General features: G+C 39.5%; 1 protein-coding gene across 1 annotated transcript; it reads right to left on the bottom strand.

Annotated features, from left to right (window-relative positions):
- Positions 1–725: 725 nt before the first annotated feature.
- LOC140529568 (protein SGT1 homolog) lies at positions 726–3,114 on the bottom strand. Its single transcript, XM_072648330.1, has one exon. It carries the CDS (start codon positions 3,028–3,030, stop codon positions 2,473–2,475), a length of 558 nt encoding a protein of 185 aa, XP_072504431.1. The 5' UTR covers positions 3,031–3,114; the 3' UTR covers positions 726–2,472.
- Between the last annotated feature and the right edge of the window lie 225 nt (positions 3,115–3,339).

The following is a 3,339-nucleotide window of genomic DNA, read 5'->3' as shown; positions in this document are numbered from 1 at the left end:
TCGTTTTGCATCCTAGACCTATCATCCAGTGTCTTAGCTAGGTTTGGATCATGAGTGAGTTGGACAAGCATATATTCTATGTCATCAAAGTCACTGATTAAAAAATATTAAATAGCACACAGCCAAGAGTCATTGGGACTCTTTAAAAGTACCCACCATCTAAATTTGTATCAGTCTAGGAATGATTATTCTTTAGTTTTGATCATTCAACTGATTCTGCAACCAACTATATGAACACTGAATCCATATTTCTCTATATTGTCCAGAAAGGGAGCACAAGAAATTTTAAAATAATTGGCTACAATAGAGGTATGCTATACCTATATTCTTCTGAACTACCAGTCTAACTATCCTAGTCTTAAGTACCTTCTCCCTCTTCCTCAACCCTTGAAAAAGCTTGAGTAAGATAATATCTGTTCCTGATAACTTTATTTCTTCTCATCTTTAAAAAAACCCCACATATACAACAGGGCTACTAAACTGGTAGATGAGAGATTGTTGTTGTTTGTCCTTCCTTCTTGAAGAGGACTGATGACATCAGGAGGATAATATCTTGACTTGCTAGTGAATTTAAGTGAAGCAGGGCTGCCTGTGCAAAGACATCAGCCTTACTCTCTCCTCCAGAGTCATCTGAGTCCAGTGGCAAGATATAAGTCAGGATGACTTGTGATGGCCCTGGATGCAGTGGGGGACACTGGCCTTTTAAAGCTAAGTTCTTTCCCAGGTCTTAGTTTGTCTATTTAGAGATTAAAGGCAAGATAAGAATTGAGACAAAAGATGGCCTAATTTGACTTCCCAAAGCAGATGAGGGAACTGTTGTGGAGATAGCTTGAATTTAGCAAAGTGCTTGATGAAGTATCTTATGCTCTGCTTGAGGAGAATATGAAGAGATATGAATTAGATAATGGTGACAAAGTCCAATAGAAATGGGGACCACTAAATCATGCTAAGGATCTTTGTGGGTTGCATATTGACTTAGAAAACCACTTTTGTGTTGGACACTTCTGGGTTAGATGATAATGCAGTTAGATGGACTGAGAACTATTTGAGTGGCTAGACACAAAGAAAGATCATAAATGGTTCAATACCAGCAGGGCAGAAGGAATTTAGTGTACTATTGCAATGAACTGTGCTTGGTCTTGTGGTGTTTACCTTTCACATCAGTTATATCAGTGACTGATAAAGGCACAGATGACACATCACATTTGTAGATAAGCTAACGTATTTTATAACAGAGTTCAAAAAGGTCAAGATAGGCTAGAACATTGGGCTAAATTTAATAAGATAAAATTCAACAGGTATAAAAGTAAAAAAAAAAAATCCACTTCACATATATAAGATGGAGAAGACATGATTTGCCTGAAAAAGACTTAATCTTTTTAATGTACTATAAAATCATATGTCAGCAGGCTGTGACCACCAAGAAAACCAAATCGAAACCAAAAACTTGTGGGATCTAAACTATACTGAGAGGGATAATATGGTCAGTCTTGTACTTCAAGAACATCACTTTGGCAGCAGTGTGGAGGATATTGGAATGGGGAGAGGCAAGAGGCAAGGAGCCCCCTTACCCCCTAAAAGACTGTTGTAGTAGTCAAGGCAAGAGATGAGAGTTTGAACTATAGTGGTTACTGCCTAAGTTGAGGAAAGGTATTGCATATGAACAATGTTGTGGAGATACAAGTCACATTGGAAATGTAGATTGAGTGAGAAAGAGGAGTTGAGGATGACACCGAGGTTTTAAACCTGGATGAGCAGAAAGATGCTGTCTGTATCTAGAAAGAGGGGAGGTCAAATACAATAGAGAGATCAAGGATGGACATGGATAAAATGGGATTAGATTTAGTAGTTAATTTGAAAAGAACAGTGTTATTTTAGTGACCAGATAGTAAAAAAAAGATTACAGGGGTTAAACAGATTGTAGACTCCTTTTTCAAGGAGTTTGTTTGAGAAAGGGAGGAGAGATATAGAACTCTGGCTAGTAAGGATGGTAGGATGTAGTGAGAGGTTTTCTTTTTAGGATAGGAGAATCTTTAGATCAGGAGAATCTAGGATTGGAGAAACTTGGGCATGTTTGTAGGTAGCACGGTAGAAACCAATAGATAGAGCAAGACTGGGGATGAGAGAAAGGAAGAGGATAATAGTCAGTACTATTTGATGAAGAACATGTGAGGCTATATAATCAAGGACTTACAGAAGCATTGGCCCTAGGCATGAGAAGGGATAACCTCTTCAGGAGAGACTGTAGTAAAAAAGAAAATGGTGGGGCATGATGTTAAGGGTTTGTGAGATGAGGAAGATGAGGAAGGGAGAAGATGGGATTCTCTTTTTTTTTTTTTGATAGCAAACTGATTTATTTAGAACTTTTTCCATTCCATGACATCAGGAAGATTAACATCAACTTTCCTTTTACCTACATCCGACCAGTTGGTACTCAGAACTGTGCCTCCAGACTCCATCAACTAATTTGTCTCAATTCCTTGTATAATGAGAGGATGGTGGATACATGTGCTTTGAATCTGGTGTGAATTGTTTGGGTCCCTCCAGCTTCTCCCATCTTACAGTCTCTGACTTTTTCATTTTTATTTCAAACTTTGTTGAAAGTGTTTTAAAGGTGCTCTGTTCAGGTATCATGGAATGAATAAGTGAAACCTTAAAACTATAGTCCTCTCCAGATGGAAGTGTCACCACTTCAGACAACTCATTTTCTGAAAACACCACATTTATGTCATTCTTCTGAACGTTCTTGATCATAAGTGTGATGATTACTTGAGATTCTGTTTGGTACCAGTCATACTTGATTTTTGATTGCTGGGTTTGCCTTGCAGGTTCTAATACTACTTTATTTTTAGTTTCTTGACATCTTTTAATCCAAATGTTGAAAGCATTAACTGTATCATCTAATTTATGTCCTTCTGTGAAACTCTCTAGAGCCTCAGCGTAGTTTTCGTCGTGGTTTTCACCTATCCCTTTTCTCAGTAGAGCTGTGGAATTATTTGGGTTGAGTCCAAGAGACTTCTTTGCATCCATAACAGCTTCATAGTAATTCTTCAGAAGAATATGGGCATAAACCCTTTGGCAGTAATAGTCCGCATCATCTGATTTCTCTTCCAGTGCTCTTGTCAGCGCCTCGGAGGCCACTTGGAGATCCTCCTCGATCTGCCCATTGGACAGGGACGAGAACAACCTGCCAAGGATACAATCACGTCAGCGGTGGTGATCGAAATGGGGGGCACAGGAGAAGATGGGGCAGAGCCAGGGAAGGGAACCGGAATCGGTCCACCTCACCCCGACGCCACTGCGGGTCCCACCGTTGCCAAACTTCGCTCTGTCTCTGCC

Source organism: Notamacropus eugenii, chromosome 2, assembly GCF_028372415.1.
Source record: "Notamacropus eugenii isolate mMacEug1 chromosome 2, mMacEug1.pri_v2, whole genome shotgun sequence".
Lineage (NCBI taxonomy): Eukaryota > Metazoa > Chordata > Mammalia > Diprotodontia > Macropodidae > Notamacropus > Notamacropus eugenii.
The sequence above is the reverse complement of the archived record's forward strand: the minus strand, read 5'-3'. Positions and strand labels throughout refer to the sequence as shown.

What these genes read in the sequence shown, in the direction of transcription:
- LOC140529568 (XM_072648330.1), bottom strand. Translation starts at nt 3,030, where the DNA reads ATGGATGCAAAGAAGTCTCTTGGACTCAACCCAAATAATTCCACAGCT.